The sequence below is a fragment of the Neofelis nebulosa genome, chromosome 2 (genome assembly GCF_028018385.1).
Source record: "Neofelis nebulosa isolate mNeoNeb1 chromosome 2, mNeoNeb1.pri, whole genome shotgun sequence".
Lineage (NCBI taxonomy): Eukaryota > Metazoa > Chordata > Mammalia > Carnivora > Felidae > Neofelis > Neofelis nebulosa.
The window spans coordinates 66,967,229-66,984,804 of record NC_080783.1 but is presented as its reverse complement, the minus strand read 5'-3'; the positions used below and the strand labels follow the sequence as shown (position 1 = coordinate 66,984,804).

The 17,576-nt window shown below is 36.1% G+C and overlaps 1 protein-coding gene across 1 annotated transcript in view; it reads right to left on the bottom strand.

Annotated features, from left to right (window-relative positions):
* TTC21B (tetratricopeptide repeat domain 21B) overlaps positions 1 to 17,576 on the bottom strand; it is an 83,288-nt gene that overhangs the window by 26,022 nt on the left and 39,690 nt on the right. Inside the window, exons 18-22 of the mRNA XM_058715070.1 lie at positions 17,394 to 17,532; positions 11,604 to 11,710; positions 4,566 to 4,754; positions 2,816 to 2,926; positions 1,516 to 1,597 (exon numbers count right to left, since the gene is read on the bottom strand). Coding sequence (XP_058571053.1) covers positions 1,516 to 1,597; positions 2,816 to 2,926; positions 4,566 to 4,754; positions 11,604 to 11,710; positions 17,394 to 17,532 — 628 coding nt within the window. The remainder of the gene's footprint in view (positions 1 to 1,515; positions 1,598 to 2,815; positions 2,927 to 4,565; positions 4,755 to 11,603; positions 11,711 to 17,393; positions 17,533 to 17,576) is intronic.

The window sequence follows — 17,576 nt, the reverse complement described above, 5'->3', positions numbered from 1 at the left end:
TCATTCAGGCCACTGGAACTTTGAGAGGGACAGTCTCTGCTACTTTCAGCTGAAAGCATTTCTCGACTGTCTGGAGGCAAGGAACAGAAACAGGGGTGAGTTTGAGAACAGAGCATTAACTATCTACATGAGAGATGCTGATGCCTGAGACCAGGTGGCAGCAGCACAGGAAGTAAAAGGTGATGGGATTCCAGGTATGCCCTGAAGGTAGAGCACACGGGGATATGCTGACAGATGGGATGTGGTAGAGAGAAAGATGAGCCGAAGGTAACTGTAAGGTTTGGGGCCTAAGTGGGTAAATGGTGATGCTATTTACTGAGGTGAGAAATGGAGGAGTAGATTTGGAGGGACAGAGGGAGAGATCCATTGTTCTACAGAAACATGTCAAGCTGGAGACCCCCCAGGACAGCAGAGTGGGAATGGGTCAGGACTGGAGGAACATGCTTGCAAGACACCAGCATACACGTAGGACATAAAGCCATGGGCCTGGATGAAGTCACCCAGTGGGCTGACTATATTAAAAAAAAAAAAAAAAGTTTGAGAGCCCAGGTCTAGAACATTCTGATGTTTACAGGTCATAAAGAGAAAAGAGATCTAACAAAGATGTAGACAACAAAAAAAGAAAAACCAGGGAAGCCCAGCGCCCCAGCAGGCAAGTGAAGAAAGTCCTTCACGAGGGAGGGAAGGAGCTGTGCTAAGCGTAAGGACAGGCCACGGAAGCAGACAGCTGAGATATGAACGCAGGCTCTGGCAGCTTGGAGGTGGCCGCCTGTCCTGCAGAAATATCCTCCCTGGACTGCAGGAGCGGAGCAGATGATGTGGAGACAGCACAGATGGAAACCGTTTAGAGGAGACGTTCTATCCAGGAAAAGCGAAGAATGGAGCATTAATTGGCAGGAAGAGTAACTGGACAGTTAAGAATTGGTTTTTAGTTAATATATTTAGCAAGGGGCTATCACGCCATACTTGTGCGTGGGCTTGGGAAAAAACGGTGGTGCAGGAGAGACAGATGTGCCTGAAGAAAGCCCTCCGGGAGGACAGGGGTGGCATCCCGGGCCCACAGGCAGACACTGGCTGTGGGAAGGATGGCAGATCCGGGGAGGACAATGGCTGCGAGAAGGCAGACTTGATGAAAGGCAAACGGAGTTCTTCCAGTTGCTCGTATTTTCCTACTCGAGTGGGCGGCAACATTTTTAGTTGAGGACAAGGAAGGGGGATGAGGGGGCTAGACGTTTGAAGGGGGGAGAAGAAGGTATAAAAAGCAGCTGGAATGAGTGAATTCATTAGAGAAATACAGCAGGATTGCCAGGCAGCATCTGAGGGCCCACTGGGGGTCTGTGGTCATAATTTAAAGTGAGGCCAGTCAAAGGTGCTGCATTTTCCTTACAGACATTTCTGCTACTCAAAGGCAGGTGTGGAATAGAGAGTTGGATTTGACTGACGTTTTCATAACAGTCAAAAAGAAGAGAAAGGAAGTTGATTGCATTAGTAAAAACATAATTAATGGATATTTACCTGGTTTGCGTTCTAAAAGCTGCTGTAAATGAAACACTGCTTGTTCATAGTCCTGTTTCCTGAACATGAGATCTGCCATCATCTATAAAGGTAAAAGTTGGTTCTAAAAATATTGCCATATATTTTACAAAGCATACCTTTCCTGTCAAGATTTAGGGCTATGAAAACACCTATGAAAAACATGAAGAGGGCCAAGTTTTACAAAAAGGAGCCATTTAAAATTCAAGTATATCGAGGAGCCTGGGTAGCTCAGTTGGTTGAGCATCTGACTTCGGCCCAGGTCATGATCTCACTGTTAGTGAGTTTGAGCCCCACACCAGGCTCTGTGCTGACAGCTCAAAGCCTGGAGCCTGCTTTGATTCGGTGTCTCCCTCTCTCTGCCCCTCCCCCATTCACGTTCTTGTGTCTCTCTCTCTCTCTCTCTCTCTCTCTCTCTCAAATTAAATAAACATTAAAAAAATAAATAAAATTCGAGACTCAAGATATGAATTACACTAATTCATATCACTGTAACAGAAGATAATTAAGGATGTGAAACAGATCACTCTGTTCACAAAACTTTATTTTTAGCAGAAAATATGTTTCAAGTGGCTATTTTAAAAACAGAAATTTGAAGGGAATTGCACACTCTATGTGCCATGATAGAAAAGATGCCTCTCTGGATTTGGCTAAAAGGACGAGAAGATTTAAAAAAACCCAAATACTCTTAAACCCTAAATATTCCAAAGCAATTTAAAATACACAAGATCTACTGAGCTTTTCTTATTGTGTTTTAAAAGGGATGCTTTTTATACTTCTTTTTTGTTATAATAATAATTTTCAGTGAACCTCACATACTATCATCTACCTAGCCGTTGGGAAATGAACTCATATCTCAACCCAGGTAAAAATGAGAAAGCAAAGCACACCATCTTAGAATAATACATCAAGGCTTCTCTCTGTAACTACAAAAGTCCCATGGAAACTTTTTAATTAGTCCTGCATGTCTGGGTAAGTACTTAAAAGTCAGTCGTTAGCAAATGATAGCTTTGTCACATCAACTCTTCCTGATCATGTATCCTCTTCGGCATAAAGACAAATTAACTAGACCCCAAAGGGAAAGTAAAGGCCTTATAAAACAAAAAGATTCTTGGTCTTTATTGGTAAAATATGCTAATAATGTTAAAAATACTGTTTCTTCCAAAAGTCAACATGAGCCAGGCCTCTCATCTAGTATTAGTTTTACGGGGTAAAATTTGAAACTTCCACATGGAATATAAAACACAACTGCCTTTCCAGCACTGAAGTCCTTTGCACTGACCATGGTGGCAGCTTCATTGTCCTGGTCACTCTGGAGAAGCAGCGCACAGTGCCGCAGGCAGGCATCAGGGTCGTCCTGTGCCAGGTACAATCGAGCCAGCTCCAACAGGATCTGTAGAGAAAAAGCGCAAGATTAGTCAGAAACTGTTTGGATTAAAAAGTGTATATGGAAAATGTCTGGACACAGATTACACTCCAGTTGACCAAAAACGATTGCAATAAAAATGCCAAGCATGATCAGCAGGAAAACTATACACATACCCGCCTCTATTTTCTCTTATACTGGAAGAAAGGGGGAAAACAGGTAGTAACTCACTTGAAAGGTATACAGACACAAAGCACTGTGAAAAGAACACTGGTCTTAAATCAGAGAGAGATTAGATTCTAGTCCAGGCTTCTCCACGATGGGGCCAGGTCCCTGTTATCCCTCTAAACCTGTTTTCTCATTTGAAAAATAAAAAGCTTTTAGCAGATAATTTCCAAAGTACGCTTCAGATTTGAAAACATGATTCTAACTCCTTTAACCACCACTATACAAGGTACCTATTTGGCTATGCCTTAAGGGTTATTTTTGCCTTACATCTGAAAGAGTTGTATTCATTTTACAATGTTCAATTCAAAACCATAAATTTTGGGGCATCTGGGTGGCTCAGTTGGTTAAGCAGTTCAGGTCATGATCTTGCAGCTCAAGTGTTCGAGCCCTGCATCAGGCTCTGTGCTGACAGCTCAGAGCCTGGAGCCTGCTTCAGGTTCTGTGTCTCCCTCTCTCTGCCCCTTCCCAACTCACACTCTGTCTCTCTCTCTAAAAAAAATAAACATTGAAAAAAAAATAAAACCTTAAATTCTAAAATATAGTTGTCTTTTCTCCTGCATCATGAAATAAATTCATCAGAGAAACACAAATACTATATGATTTCACTCATGTGTGAAATTTAAGAAACAAAACAAATAAGCAAAGGGAAAAAAAAAAAAGAAGAGAGATAGAGGCAAACCAAGAAACAGACTCTTCACTGTAGAAAACACACTGATGGTGACCAGAGGGGAGGTGGGTGGGGGTATGGATGGGGATGAAGGAGGGTACTTGTGATGAACACTAGGTGTTGTATGGAATTGCTGAATCACTATATTGTACACCTGAAACTATTATTATGCTGTATGTTAACTAACTGGGATTTAAGTTAAAAAAAGAAAAAGAAAAAAAGAAGTATTTAGCCATATATTAATTTTTTTAAATTAATCATCTATCTAGATTTGAGAGAGTAACAGCATTTTAATTTACATAACCAGACACGTATAGAAGTTTTCTTTACCAGTATTATCCTTACAGTTATTCTCATGCTGTGCCACTTTAGGTAAGAGATTCAATCTAGTCACTTTTCTGCATATCCAGCACCAAATAGCAATTGAAATACAGAGGTGTTCAATAGCAGTTTAGTAAACTGAACTGAATCATGAAGATCCAGATACTCGAGACTGAGAAATTGTTTTAGAGTGATTATTAAAACATAGATTAATATCAAAAAAACCAAAGAGCTTACTGATTTATTTTATGTTACTTCTTCCGCGATGTTTTAGACTCTGACATTATTACATAAGGCATTTTGAAGAATTTCTAGAAATAATATTAATTTTTTAGCTTGTATTTTTATTACATTTATTTTTTTACAAACAAGCTGGGAAGAATTTTACATCTGGGGCAATTAGATGACATCTGGAATAAAAGGCGGTGAAAATTTTATAAAGGTTCTGACCTTATTATCTGTTTCACAATGAACAAGAGCCTCTCTATAAAACTTAATTGCTTTTTCATAGTCTCGCTGAGCAACAGAATGTTTGGCAATCCCTGCACAAATTTCAGCTGCTAAATGCTTCTGTGCAGAAGCTGCGTCTGGCTGTTCCATCTGAACACGTTTTAGTATCCGAGATTGTAATTCTCGAGCCTAGAAGAAAATAAGGATAAAAAGGAATTTAAAAAAGAAATGGAAAATAAGTTAAACAATTATCAATAACTCACACACGGCATACATTTACAGAAGATATATTTAAGCATTATTGGCCTTAAATCTAACAAAGCCTGATCCAAAGAAAATGTCTTAATTGAGGTCTTAAACATGTGCTTGTTTGCAAATGAGCCAGCATGCACATATCTTTCCAAACAAAGTATAACAAAATTACTGAGTCTTTTCCCACTGTTATAAGGATATGTACAGAAGGCTCACTAAGGAGGAAATGCAGGCATGAAACAAATATATGAAAAATAATCTAGATGCTGCAATTAAATACGTGGAAATATAAAATGTTTATTAAATTAATAAAGTAGTATCTAAAAATTATTAAATCAAATATTGGAAGGTTTCAGGCAGTAAGTACATCCATATATCGGTGATGACAAACGAGTGAGTCCAAACATTCTTGGAGAGCATCCTAGCAAAACATGCTAACTTGATAAAACGAATCAAACTACTCAACTTAGTTGTTCCACTTTTGGGAAGGTATTATGGATGTTACTTAGAAGAAAAAAAGGAAACATGTTATCTGTTAAAAAGAAAAAAAAAAAACCAATCTCTGTTATTTGTTGTAAAAACAAAAAAAGAAACAACAAAAAATAAGAAATCTGAAAGCAACTCAAATGTCTAATGATGGGGAAATGACCAACGAACTGATGGTGTATATTTATAAGGTCCAACACTATACACAGATACCCAGAAAGGAGGTAGGGACCTCTGTCAAGGTAAGAATGTAGGGCAGGTTGTTAAACTAGAATATCAGCCTTATCACCTACCTACATGTTTGATTTGTGAAACATTGAGACCTTCCTTTTGTAAATGACAGAGAAGTCCTACGTTTTAGGCCTTCACAATAAAATTTAACTTTGAGCTATAGATAACCATCCACTAAGGCATTCATGCATTCATTTAACAAAGAGTAAAATGCCCACCATCTGCCACACATTATGCTACACACAGGGAGCCCTTCTGGGGACTCCTGTCAGAATGTTGGTTGACAACTGGTATTTGACGAAGATGGTCTAAAGCAGAGTATTTTTAGAACCGTAGGTCGTAACATTAATTTAAAGTGTCATAATAAGCATTCTTTTGGAAATGAAAGAGGAAAGATTAGAAAACATGGGTATATACAGCATGTGGTAAAGGTTAATATTGTTTCATGAAATTTTTATTTTGCTTATATGAATGTATGCTTAAGTGCAGAGGTATGTGTACATTTGTGTATTTGATGTTTTTTATACATACATATATTGGTGTGCATAGTTTTGCACACATATTCACAAACACACACTCATAGACAAAAAACTCTGAAACAACTGTCTAAATAGAGTGAATGTATCGTTCCATCTGGCAGTACCTTTTATATCTGTTGTGCCAGGTTATTATTAATTCTGCCTTCTTTCTCTCTCAAAAGTATTTTGGCTAGAATGATAAATTCTTTGGTCACCCTAGGTCTAAACGGTACACAATTCATTCTCGAGATAGCCTAAGTTTTATCTCTGCATCAATTAAATTGCTACAAAGTCAGATGGGTGGACCTCATTAGCTTAACTTCTAGATAAACACTTTAATTATCTACTTATTTATTTAGGAGGGAGAAGGAGAGAGAGGGAATCTTAAGGTAGCTCCATTACATGGAGCCTGAGGTGAGGCTTGATCTCACAACCATGAGATCATGATTTGAGCTGAAATCAAAAGTAGGACGCTTAACCAACTGAGCCACCCAAGTGCCCTGCTTTGCATTTTCTTGAAGGCAAATAATCAGGGCAGATTTTTTGAGCAAAAGTTTTTGCATTTCCTATTAAAGTCATTTCATAAAAGAACAGTCAATGCTTGTGAGTATATAATGTTTAGAAAATATTTTCATACAGAATAAAATTTTCTTGAAGAATTGATACCATTTCCTATGTTTTTTTCTTGGGTTCCAGAAAGATTAAAGCTAAATTTAACTGTTTGTTAAAATAACTATATTAACTTTGATTGTCAATGCATTTACTTTCTCTCCTTATTTTATAATATTCTTGTAAATTCCATAAAACCCTTGGGTAGAATGACATATAAACATCTTATTTCATAGACTTCTTAATTTTCCTTTTAAATTTCAATAGCCTTGTTGTATATGTATCTTACTGAAACCCATATCAAAATAAAACTTACCAATAAAGTCAGAATGTCACATTATATTTTATATGAGGAAGATGGAGCTACATAGACATCAGGGAAAAAGCCACACGAATGTTAAGTGAAAAAAAGCAAAAATAAATATAACCTGTTCGTAGTAATTAAAGCTACACTAAGTTAAAAGTCACAAAATTGTTAGTGTTTTATGACATATAGGTTGTTTGTATTTAATTTATTTAGATTTTATTTTCACAGAAAAAATGGTTAAGATGATAAAAAGTGATTTTTTTTCCCCTGTAATTGTTCCTGCAATTAAAGCATTAAAATAATGTATGGTTTTCACGGGGCGCCTGGGTGGCTCAGTTGGTTAAATGTCTGACTTTGGCTCAGGTCATGATTTCACAATTCTTGAGTTTGAGCCCTATGTCGAGTTCTGTGCTGACAGCTCAGAGCCTGGAGCCTGTTTCAGATTCTGTGTCTCCCTCCCTTTCTACCCCTACCCTGCTTGTGCTCTATCTCTCTCTCTCTCAAAAGTAAATAAACATTTAAAAAAAATTTAAAAAATGTATGGTTTCCTTTCAGTCATTCAACTAAAATTTCAAGTACCTGTCATGGTGGACAGATTTTTATGATGACTCCCATGATCCCCACCTCTTGATGTTCACTTCCTTGTATTAATCACCCCTCTTTGTGGGAGGTGTGGGCTATAACTTGTAGCCAATAGAATATGGCAAATATGATGGAATGTCACCCCCATGATTACATTTCATAAGACTCTGTTAGTAGACTTATTCCATGCTGGCTTTGAAGAACTAAGTGACCCTATTAGCTGGCGTACCAGGCAAGGAGCTGATGAACCTCTAGGATCTGCAACAAGAAGCAAACAGGAACTTGGAGCCCTAAGTCTCACAGCCTTGAGGAAATGAATTCTGCTAGCAACCCATTTAAGCTTAGAATTAGATCCTCCACCTGACAAGTCTCTACATGAGAACCCAGGCCCGGCCACACCTTGACTGTCCTGACACCTTTTAGAGGACCCAGCTAAACCATGCCCAGAATACACACCCACAGAAACTGTGAAAAAATAAATGTGTGTATTGTTTTCATTGACTACAATTTGTGGCGATTTGTTACACAGCATAGTAAACTAATGAAGCAAGCATTTGCTAGGGTCACAAAACATGGAACTACACCTACACTCATGGAAATTTTAATTTTAGCATGAAGACAGATAATAAAATAATTACGGCAAATTATGAGGGTCCTGTTTTATGGCTGGGAAATACCAGTTGCATTGGGATTGCATAATAGGAGACCTAACCTAATCTTGGAGATCAAGTGAGACTTGAAGAATTACTGGTAGTACTCCCATGTGACTTTGGGAGAAGGAAAGGAGATGGGATGGATTATAGGCATTAGGAATGACAGGTGAAGGAAGAAGGTGCGGGATACTATTGTTTGACCAAAGAATTAGAAGGAAAAATGGCTAGAAATACAGAGGTAATTTACATCAGGTAAGTTTGTTAAATAATTTGCTTTTTATTCTAGAGGGCAGTTTTTAACACAGGGTAGTTACTACTACATGTTTATAAGCAACAGGATGACAACATCAGGTCTGCCCTGTAGAGCAATTACTCTGGTGTTGTGGAGAACTGGAATGAAACAAGATTGGAAGGGGATGGGGATTAGTTAAGAGGCTCCTGGAGTCTGGGCAAAAGATAATGCTGGACAGGGCTAAAAGGTAACAGAAAGATGACAAGATGAAAAAATGTGGAGTTATTTCAGAAATCTGAAATCTTTAGAAAGTACAATTAATAAGACTTGGGGTTTCCCTAAATGTAGCAGTTCTGCCACGGCCTATAATGTTTAGCAATTATGCAAAAATACTATGACGGGACTCCTAAAGTTCCATAAGGTGGAGATTAGGCTCAGTAATGGGTCCTGAATAAATGAACTTAAAATATCAAAAACTTTTGACTATATTTATAAGTTTCTGTTTGAATTATAACTCAGGATTTATCTTTTTGGAGATCAGAAAGCGTAGAATGTTAACAATTGGGAAGAATTTTAGGGCTCTTTAAATTTTATTAAAGATGAATAATCTTAGTGCTATAACATATAAACTTAAAATTATTTAAATTTGGCCCACTGGCATTGCCTAGCCATGTATACTGTTTGTTCTCAGTGTTGCTTGATTTATCTGCTCATACAACACAAGGACTCATATAACCAAGGCAGCTGGGACTAATAATACTTACAAAAAAGTAAAATAAGCCAGATTCACTTCTAAAATATTTTAAAAGTCTAAATTTACCAAAATTACACTTTTCTTGTAGCTAATGGTAGCTGACCTAGGGTTAGGTGAAATTCTCTTATCATGTGATAGAAAAATAGGGATAAAACCATACCAATTAAGGATAAGATATTAACACTTTAAAGATTACATATTTTAATGAAATCATAAACTTAGATGGGTATCACAGAAATTTAATGAGTATCATAGAAACCTAATAGTCCAAGATCAATTCATTCATAACTAGAATAAAAAAAATTATTGGACATATTGGGCAAATTACTGAAATACAGGTTATTTTACACACACACACACACACACACACACACCCACCCACCACTGTTAGCTAAAGCTCAAAATCAAAACATTTGATAAATTATTTGGAGAATGGAGAATTCTTCTGGGTACATGAAAATTAGGTCAAAAGGTGTCAAGCAGTGTGGTATTCTAGAAAGCATATAGGATTAGTAATGAAGTACTCTATGTTCCACTTCAAGCGCAGCAAAGATGTAGGATAAATCAACTAACAAATCTGACCCGAACGACATATGTTGAACTAAGTGCTCGGTAATGCCAGAAACACATTATTTCAAATCCACACGGAACCTATACCAAAACTGATTATAATGTAGGACACAGAACAAGCTTTAACAAATATCAAAGGATTGAATCATTCAAAGTATGTCTTTGACCACGGTGGAATTAAACTAGAAATCAATATCCAAAAGATAATACTCAAATACAGAGAACTAGTGGTTGCCGGAAGGGAGGGAGTAGTGGAATGGGCAAAATAGGTGAAAGGGATTAAGAGGTATTAAAAAAAAAAAAAAGGTAACAAGAAAATCAGAACTGTTTCGAAACTGAATACTACACTTCTAAATAACCCATGGTTAAAGAAGTAATCAAAGGGGAAATGAGGAATATTGTGAACTGAATAATAATAAACTTGTGAGAGGTAGCTAAAGCAATGCTTTGAGAAAAATTTTCACCTTAAATAGTAAGAACAGAACTAAGGCTAACTAATCCATTATCCAACAATAATTCATCAATAAGCTAGGCAAAGATCAGCAAACCGGATCCAAAGAAAGTAGAGGAAACTAATTAATGAGATAAAGGGAAAACATTTAATGAAGCCAGAAAAGGGAAAAACTGGTTCTCTGAAAATATTAATAAACTCCTCGTGTAACTGATCATTAATAGTAGAAGGAAAATAAAATCATCAGTATCGGGGCCATAAAAGAAGATATTTTTATAGCACTTGCAGACATTCAAAAAATAAGATACAATGAACAAATCTTAGTCAATAAATTTGACAATTAACGAAATGAACAAATTACTTAAAAACATAGCCATTCAACCTCACATAAGAAATCTAAAAATGATCAGTCTGAGGGGCACCTAGGGTGCCTCAGTCGGTTAAGTGTCTGACTCTTGATTTTGGCTCAGGTCATGATCTCACGGTTTGTGGGCTCGAGCGCCGTGTAAGACTGCACTGGCAGTCTCCCTCTCTGCCCTTTTCCCATGTGCTCTCTCTTTTAAAATAAATAAACTTTAAAAAAATGATCAGCCTGAAACCCTCAGTGGAATCCTTTAATAAAAACTTGCCATCAACAAAGCCTTGAGGTAGAAATGGTTTTAATTTTGAATTACTCCAAATATTAAAGAAACAGCAAGTCTTAGAGATCCAATCTCCCTTACGAACATAGATATACAAATTTTAGACAAAGTATTAGTATCTTTAAATCCCAGCAATATCTTAAAAAAAAAAAATCACAACAAAGTGACACTTATTTAAGAAATATAAGGGTGGTTTAACATTTGAAAACCAATTTAATACACCACATTAACAAGAAAAAAAGGAAGATTCATGCGACCATCTTGATTAATGCAGAACGTGCAGTAGATAAAACTTAAGTCATTTATAAAAAAACTAATAGCAAACTAGAAGTCGAAAAATCATCAAAAACCATCAGCTGCCTAGGAATATATCTAAGGAAATGTGTATAAAACCTCTCCTCTGAAAACCTCCAAAATATTAAGGGAAACTAAGGAAGATATAAATAAACAAAAGTAGAAAAAACTGAATTCAAATCCTGCCTATGACCCTGGTCATGTGATTTTACACAAATTATTAAACCAAGCTTCCTCACCTACAAAAGTGGATTAAAAATATTAACTTGCTGTAGTTGTTACAATGATTATCAATAACACATTTAAACAGTACAATCCATTGGCATTTGATCATTATTTCTATTTTGACTTATTTTCTGTGGTAGTTGGGCCAAAATAACTGGTCTTTCTCCTACCCGTGATGTATTCCCTTCTCCCCTCCCCTCCGACACCCCACAAGCACTCACAAGTACATTTACCTGTTGTAATGAAGCTATGGCATCACCAGGTCTTTCCACTTCACTATAAACTTTTGCTAGGAGGACATGAGAACGTCCATCCTCCATGAGAGCTGACAGTTCATTTACTATGAGAGAAGGTATTGGGAACAAATAGTCATTTTTAAATAAACGTTTACATTTTTCTACAAGTTTTGAAACAGGTCTTTACAAAGAATGATTTTGAGAAATAGTGAATAAAGTTGAAAAACTTTCAGTCAGTTAACTGAGGGATGGCCAAATTAAACAAAGAAAAACAATTTAGGATAAAAACTAGCTGGAAGAAAAGCTAAGGAACTGGATAATAACAAGGTTTTTCTTAGACTTATATTAAGAGATAACAATGTAACAATACATGTAAGAATTTCAATTTTCGTTTTTAACTGTATAAACATTTATGCTTATTGAAATCATTAAAAAACGAGATAGAGTAGTTGCTACATGCAATTAGGAAGATAATGGCTGTTTTTAAAATAATAGACACTTGATAAGCAATGAAGTACAGTCACTAAGAGCACTGACTTTGATGGCAATCTGTCTGGTTTCAAATCTAGTCCTTATCACTTACTAGCTATTTAACTTTGAACAAGATACTTATACATTTTGTGTTTCCCTTTCATCTGTAAAATAAGGGAAAGAATAGTACCCATCTCATAGGGTTGTTGCAAAACTTAAAAAGTAAGTTATGAAACAAGTGTGCATATGCAAAGCAATTAAAATAGTCTAGTACATGGTAAGTGCTATTTAAATATTTGGTATTATTATCTTGTGATTTAAGAGCAATAATAGAACCGTACATAAATAAGAAAATGTTTCTTCTTCTATTTATCAAGTTCATGAAATGAACAAATTACTTAAAAACATAGCCATTCAACCTCACATAAGAAATCTAAAAATGATCAGTCTGAGGGGCACCTGGGGTGTCTCAGTCGGTTAAGTGTCTGACTCTTGATTTTGTGCCACATATACATCAAAGTGGTTTATATATATTATTTCTTTAAAACCCCAGCCTAAGGGGAATCAACAGGATTTCCTACAGGCAGGGACAGGGTGATGGCTAGGATCCGGGCTCTCAGCAATGACTAGAGGGATAAAGCTCTTATTGAGACAATGAAGGTTGCATGCAGGACAGATGTGGGGAGGCAGATCGGGAATTCTGTTTCAGACATGCTAAGTTTAAGATGTTTATTAGAATCCAGGTGCTGGCTACTTCAGCTAGATTAAGTTAGATATGTCAAGGAAACAGAGTCTTAGGTTTTAATTTAAATATGGGAATTATAATTGCCTCAAAAATGAATGTGGACATTAATGAAACAGTATATAATGAAATGCACATGAAGGCATCTGAGTGCACAATGGGGTGTGCTCAACAAATATTTATTACACGAAAGCATTTATATCACGTAAGTGTAATAAATTTATACCCATATAAGTAAAATATGCTACTTGAATCATTCTTCCTCTACAACCTTTTCAAAAATGCATATGCACATTTAAGGCTATCTGTAGTGTTTCAAGCAAGGTCTGACAGACCCATGCAAATATTTTTGTGGACTAATACTTTATATGGTGAATAAATCCAAAATTAGGCAAATTTAAGCACCAACCTCATCAAAGCTAAATGAAAATACTATTTTTGAAAATCCTAGAAAACTTCGAGTGGGCTGGCCTTATCATATACCCAAACACATTTTATTTTTTAAAAAATATTTATTTACTTATTTTGAGGGAGAGAGACAGAAAGAGAGAGAGAGAGAGTGTGTGCACAAGCAGGGGATGGGCAACAGAGGGAGAGAGAGAATTCTAAGCAGGCTCTGTGGTGCTGTCAGCACAGAGACCAATGCAGGGCTCAAACTCACAAACCATGAGCTCGTGACCTGAGCCAAAATCAAGAGTCAGACATTTAACTGACTAAGACACCCAGGCACCTCTGAAAACATTTTAAAGCTACAGTGGATAGGATACTGGCAAAAGAAAAATAACGCAGGGCAACAAAATGAAGATTCTCAGAATTAGTCATACATACAAATAAGTTTATTATGTGACAAAGATGGCATCTTAATAAATGGCACAGAAATAAAATTGGTCTCCATTTGGGAAACTATATAGTAAAAACTGTACATGGACTAAAGTTCTACAAAAATTACAGCAAATATAAAAGAGTATTTTTATGATGTTAAGATGAAGGAAGATAGTTTCTGAGTATGAGAGGAAATTCAGGACTCAAAAAAAGGAAAGGCTGGTATATATAATAATTGACTATTCTATTTGACTAAGGAAATGACAAATTCAATTAAAAAAACAAAAAAAGGGATAGGCTCAGGAGAAAATGTCTGCAAATGACTAACAGGTGACAGATGATTAATCAGAGGTTCAGGGTCAAAGCAAAGGATATAAATGAAAACATCCTAGAAGGAAATGTGATCTACAGACATGGAATGATGCCTAACCTTATCGATTATCAAAGAAATTCAAATTGAAGTGGTTTTCTCCCCTATAATTAATACAACACAATGATGGGACATTTTTGACCTTAAGAAACAATGATGCGGCACAACTCAACTCAGAGGTATATAAACAAGAAGCTCATCTCATATTGTCTTCAACTTTTCTTCAGTCTAAATGTCTACCAATAAGGGACTCATCAAATAAATTATTATATTAAGATATAGAATACCTATACTAAAGAAAATAAAGAAAAGCTATATTTGCCAACATGAAGAGAAGCTATTAAGTGAAAAATGTCTACTGTAGATGTACAGTATAATATGATCCCATTTTGGCAGGAAAAATGTGGTATGTAATTCTGTGTGAGAGAGACAAAGAGAGGCATGGCAGAGATACTAATTAGGATGATACACAAAGTAAATGTGTTTTTTCTTTTTCTGGAAAGTTGGGACAACACAACTTTTGCTAACTTCTATAATCTTTAAATTTTGACAATGAGTAAGCACTAGATTTTATTTTAAAATAAAAATCTTTAAAAAGCAAATTTGTATAGGGGTGCCTGGGTGGCTCAGTTGGTTAAGTCTCCAACTCTTGATTTCAGCTCAGGTCATGATCTTTCAGTCATGATAGTGAGCCTGCCATCAGGCTCTGCGCTGGGAGTGGAGCCTGCTTGGGATTCTCTCTCTCTTTTTCCCCCTGCCCCTCCCCTGCTGTTCCCTCTCTCTCTCCAAAAAGAAAAAAAAAAAGGCAAATTTGTACCAACTTATAAGAAGGCAATTTAGATAGTATCCAGTTAAATTTATCTTATTTTTATTATTTTTTTAATGAATACAATTTATTGTCAAATTGGCTTACATACAAGACCCAACAACTGCCCTCCAGTTAAATTTTAAATGCACATACTTTTTTGACTTAGCATCTTACTCTTAAGAAATATAAGCAAGTATGGACTTCAAGCTATATTACAAAGCTGTAATCATCAAGACAGTATGGTACTGGCATAAGAACAGACACTCAGATCAATGGAACAGAATAGACAACCCAGAAATGGACCCACAAATGTCTGGCCAACTAATCTTTCACAAAGCAGGAAAGAATACCCAATGGAATTGATATTCAGCAAGTGATGCCAGGAAAACTGGATAGTGACATGCCAAAAAATGAACCTGGACCACTTGCTTACACCACACACAAAAATAAACTCTAAATGGATCAAAGACCTAAATGTAAGCAGGCAAAAACCTCTTTGATCTTGGCCACGGCAACTTCTTACTCAACACGTCTCCGGAGGCAAGGGAAACAAAAGGAAAAATGAACTATTGGGACCTCATCAAAATAAAAAGCTTCTGCACAGCAAAGGAAACAATCAGCAAAACTAAACAGCAACCAACGGAATGGGAGAAGATAGTTGCAAACGACATATCAGATAAAGGGTTACTATCCAAAATCTATAAAGAACTTATCAAACTCAACACCCAAAAAACAAATAATCCAGTGAAGAAACGGGCAAAAGACATGAATAGACACTTCTCCAAAGACGACATCCAGATGGCCAACTGACACATGAAAAAATGCTCCACATCACTCATCATCAGGGAAATACAAATCAAAACCACAATGAGATACCACCTCACACCTGTCAGAATGGCTCACATTAACAACTCAGGCAACAACAGATGTTGGTGAGGATGCAGAGAAAAAGGATCTCTTTTGCACTGCTGGTGGGAATGCAAACTGGTGCAGCCACTCTGGAAAACAGTATGGAGGTTCCTCAAAACATTAAAAACAGAACTACCCTACGGCCCAGCAATTGCACTACTAGGTATTTATCCAAGGGATACAGGTATGCTGTTTCGAAGGGGCACATGCACACCCCAATGTTTACAGCAGCACTATCAACAACAGCCAAAGTATGGAAAGAGTCCATATATCTATCAATGGATGAATGGATAAAGAAGATGTTGTGTATACATACAGTGGAGTATTACTCGGCAATCAAAAGGAATGAAATCTTGCCATTGAAACTACATGGATGGAACTAGAGGTACTATGCGAAGCGAAATTAATCACAGAAAGACAAATATCATATGATTCACTAACATAAGGACTTTAAGATACAAAACAGATGAACATAAGGGAAGCAAAAATCATATAAAAACAGGGAGGGAGATAAAAACATAAGAGACTCATAAATATGGAGAACAAACAGAGGGTTACTAGAGGGATTATGGGAAGGGGATGGGCTAAATGGGTAAGGGACATTAAGGAATCTACTTCTCAAATCATTGTTGCACTATATGCTAACTAACTTAGATGTAAATTAAAAAATAAATTAAATAAAAATTTTTAAAAAAGAGTACTAAAAAAAAAGGATATAAGCAACTATATACCAAAGAATGAAATACAAGGATACTCACTGTAACATAGTTTATAAATATTAAAATAATGGAAAATCAGCTAAATATCTAATAATTGGGGGCATCTGTGTGGCTCAGTTGGTTAAGCATCCCACTCTTGCTTTCAGCTCAGATCATGATCTCACAGTTCATGGGATCGAGCCCCATGACATGCTCAGTGCAGAGTGTAGAGGCTGCTTGGGATTCTCTCTCTCTCTCTCTCTCTCTCTCTCTCTCTCTCTGTCCCTCCCCTGCTTGTACTCTCTCTCAAAAATAAATAAATAAACTTAAAAAAAGTCCAATAATTGAAAGAAAGTTAAAAAAGAAAAACATGGAGTCATAATAAAAAAAAAAAACAACTGTTGAGTTATAGAATATTAAGATGCCATTAGAATGATATGAATGTACTAACATCTGGAATATGCTATCTGTGGAAAAAATTCCAGAATAGGAAGAACAATACACTCAAAAAGAAAAATTATGCATATTATACTTATGTACTTACATATACACTGAAACACAAAAATGGTATTACCTCTAGGAAGGTAGTTTGAGAACAGGGCAAGTAGAATTCACATGAGAAACTGGAGACTTACACATTATATTCTTGGATTGTGTTGAATTAAAAAAAAAAAAAACTTAAGAGGAAAGATTATAAAAATGTTTACTTGTCTAAACATCAGATGTAGTTCCATATTATTCTGGAAAGTAAAGTATCTTTCTATGGCACAATTAACTATTTCATAAACCTGTTATTAGATCATTCAAATATCCTATTTTAGTAGAGTGACATTCTGATAATGAATTAACCAACCTCACATATATAATACCGAGAATACAAATGAACATTTATATAATATAAAAATAAAATAGATCAGACATATCAGATATGGTATACTTTTTTTTCAAATCAGAAAGACTTTCATACCAGGCTCATGAGCTAGAGCATGTTGAAGAACTTTTTCTGCTTTGTCATACCATTTCAATTTTAATAAAAGCTCAGCCAGGTCATAGCAAAGATAATTTTGTTGTCCACTTTTCAGAGCGGCTTCATAGTAAGTGATTGCCTAAACAAAATCCGTTTCAGTTAGGAAAATAAGGCAATGAGAAT